We start from the raw sequence: 3,402 nt of genomic DNA, 5'->3' as shown, positions 1-3,402 counted from the left end.
GGATTAAAATATTTAGTGATCTACTAAAAAATAAAACACGTTAAGTAGTATGCATTTGGGTTACCAATTTGAGGAGAAATGAGTTTTTCAATCAGCTGACCAAGACTAGAAAAATATACCATTAATAAAAATGAGAAATCTGGGAGAGGAGGTTCATGGGGTACAATATTAAGGTGATTCTGAATTCTTTTTTGGATCTGTTGAGTTTTATATACTTGACAAGACTGCCCCATTGTAGTCATTCTATGTGAATGGTAACACAACAAGTTGTACAATATTGGCCTAATTCATGGGAGATCTAGATATAAATATCCTGGCAGCTGGATTTAAGAGGAAAAAAAATTGAGAAAAATAACAGACTTAGAATTGAAAATAGGGAAGTCATCTAAAATAAGTGAAGTCATGGATAAGTAGCTATGCATGACATCTCCCATGAAGAGATGGCAGAGAGGAGAGCCAAAAAAAAAAAAAAAAAGAGGAAAATCTTCTTTTAGTGAATAGGGGAGGAAAGGAGCAAATTAAAGTGACTCAAGCATAGCTTCACTTTCTATCAGGTCCACTCTGTCTACACAGGCTGACATAAAAGCTGATCTTTGCAACCCTTATGTTATTTGTAGTGTTGGTCTTAAATGTGCTTCTTGGCCTTGCCTACATTCTGTTTCCTCCCTGTTTCTCCACCTTCTGTCCTCATGACTTCGCTATTTATGGTCTCACCTTACACCCTGGAAACAAAGTGCTTAGTATGGCTTTAGCTGTGTGCTCCTCTAATCTCTCTGTTTGAAATCGGTCTTTGACAATCGGGTGTCCTGCTAACCTGACATAATAATAGCCGATAGCTGGGAGCACAAGTAGCACCCCCACCAAAGTCCCTTTGGCCCCATGGGTAGGTCAAATAATCTAAAATAAAACCAGCAGCATGCAATGTCAGAGAGGAATGAATTTCCAGGAGGTTAGTCACTTAAGAAGGGGCTCCCTATAAACTCCCAAATTCTTAGCTTGTGGTAAGTGCTATAACCCAATCAACCTTTCCAGACCTACATGCTCTCATTTTCCTGTAAGATACTTCATTTAAAACTAGACTACTTGCTCTTTACTGCATATGTTTCATGTGCAAAGGCCTCTCTATTTTTGCTTAGGCTAGAGAAAAGACAGGCTCCTATTAAATTTAAGCATGTTGAATGTGATCGAGGATTGTACAAATTCAGTGATCAGGAAGATATTTTAGAAATAAGAAGGATTTAGGTAGAAAGGGTCAACTCCATTATGTCCATCAAGGTATTTTAAATGATAATAAAAGTCATTTTACTTAAGAAGGACTGGAGAAAATAAAATTAGCTGGAACTACCAATCCATAAGATTACACAATTTCTTCATAAGACTAGTGGTCAGTGAGTTATATGACATGTGAATTATATTACACTAAAGTTGTTACAAAAAAAAAATGCCTTGAGTATCCAGATACAATTTTTCAGAGACTATTGATCCATGAGGGGATGGAAATACAGAATATTATCTGGCTGCTGTGTCTTTATGACCAGGTCTTCACAAAAAGCAAGAGCTGGCCCACAGGCCTCTGAATTGATCCTCGGATGTTTTCCAGGATTGGGGCTAGGCTGACCACGGTCAGACGCTCGGCTGCCTGCTCATCTGAGCGAGGGCATCACTGACAACATCAAGGTCATGTCGTAGCTCATTCACGGCGCTTGTCATGCTCTTGGTGTCTTTCAAGATCTGAATACTCTGCGTATAAGGGTTATACTTCACTCCAAATGGACGCTTAATTGTTTTGGCAAATTCTCTATTTAAAAAACAAAGAAAAGACAATCAATTTCAAGGTGGGGGAATGGTGAAGCTAAATAAACTATAGCAAATCTTCTTTACACACCAGTCAAAAGACTAATCTATGAGAAGTGAGCGCAACCAGTGTGACCTACACCCTATACTGCACATGTGAAAAATCTAAAGAAGACATGGATATATCTACCTGCATTACTAGGGAAAAGCCTACAGACAGCTTTATTAACAATGTATTATTTATTGAGACAGGAAGGAGACCAACCACAGTAGCTTTATCAGTGACAATGACAACATTTGACCACATAGTAACAACTCATCAGCTGTGATTTACACAACTATATTTATACACACACATACTGAAACTGGCCAGGGATCCCCTGCCTCCTTCACTTTCACTCACATGAACTAAATTCTTTTTTTTTTTTTAAAGATTTATTTATTTGTGCATACAGAACTGGTGTACAGGTCAGAGGTGTGAGGCCAGGGGTGGTGAGAGGACTCACCAGTGACAGAATGGGGAGCAGAGTAGGCAGAGTAACGAAGTACACTGCTTTGGGGAGCAGAGGACAGGTCAGGAGAGGTCTGGCGCCATGTGAATCACTTCCGGGGTGGGCGGGGGTCAAACTCATACTTTAGCATTGAAGTGGCTTTATCTTCCTAGTGCTGTGCTTTAACCTGCTGCGCCACCAGGGAGGGCCAATTCTTTCTTTCCTTTTTTTTTTAAATAAAGATTTATTTATTTATACATACAGAACTGGGGGACAGGCCAAAAGTAGAGGGATGGTGAGAGGTTTCACCAGAGACAGAGTGGGGAGGAGAACAGGCCAAACCACGAAGTACACTGATGAGGGGAGCAGTGGGCGAGACAGGAGAGGTCCACTGCACCATGTGGATCACCTCTGGGGCTGGGAATCGAACTTACACTCAAGTGGCTGAGGCCAGCTTGCAGTGCTGCATCTTAACCTGTTGTACCACCAGGGAAGGCCCCCACATGAACTAAATTCTATCCTTTCTTTGATCATGAAGGCTCTATCTTCATTATCAAAGCAACATTTGAACCTCTCATTTGACACCACCAAGGACAACTGTGTTCAAGACCCCAAAAGCACAGCTGAGGACAAGAGTATATGAGGTAGGGACTGAAATCAAGCTTGTAACTGACCTGGTTCTCCAGAAAGGATCCCTTCTCTCACATGTGCAATGGTGCCATTGCTGGAGAATTCCTATTGCTGTTACTATTTGGCTCAGTGCATGGCATATCTCCCCAACTAGCAGAAAATCCCTGGGAGACAAGGACTATGTCTTCAACCCTTATAGATCTCCATTATCACAATGTGACCTCATGACCCCTTCCACCAGCTGTTGTTTCGCTAATCTGCTTCATAGTCCTTCCTTTCCTGCTACCTGTAACTCAGTTCAGTCTTCTGTTTTCACCTGAAGTATTCCATGAGTTTCTTAGGAGTACTCTTTGCCTCCAATATTCTTACCTACCAACACATTTAGCTGATTAGTAGTTAAAACACTGCTTTCACTGCATTCACATATTTCCTATATTTAGCCATCCTTTACCTTTCATATGCTTTCCCTTAGCTTAAAACTTTACAT

At 40.8% G+C, this 3,402-nt stretch overlaps 1 protein-coding gene across 1 annotated transcript in view; it reads right to left on the bottom strand.

Annotated features, from left to right (window-relative positions):
• Nucleotides 1-1,446: 1,446 nt before the first annotated feature.
• Nucleotides 1,447-3,402, bottom strand: part of TPH1 (tryptophan hydroxylase 1) — a 13,262-nt gene continuing 11,306 nt past the window's right edge. Inside the window, exon 10 of the mRNA XM_004683003.1 lies at nucleotides 1,447-1,798. Coding sequence (XP_004683060.1) covers nucleotides 1,624-1,798 — 175 coding nt within the window. The 3' untranslated portion in view covers nucleotides 1,447-1,623. The remainder of the gene's footprint in view (nucleotides 1,799-3,402) is intronic.

Source organism: Condylura cristata, unplaced genomic scaffold (genome assembly GCF_000260355.1).
Source record: "Condylura cristata isolate star-nosed mole 26May11 unplaced genomic scaffold, ConCri1.0 scaffold00015, whole genome shotgun sequence".
Taxonomy (NCBI): domain Eukaryota; kingdom Metazoa; phylum Chordata; class Mammalia; order Eulipotyphla; family Talpidae; genus Condylura; species Condylura cristata.
Note: the sequence above shows the minus strand (reverse complement) of the source record. Positions and strands in the feature narration are given on the sequence as shown.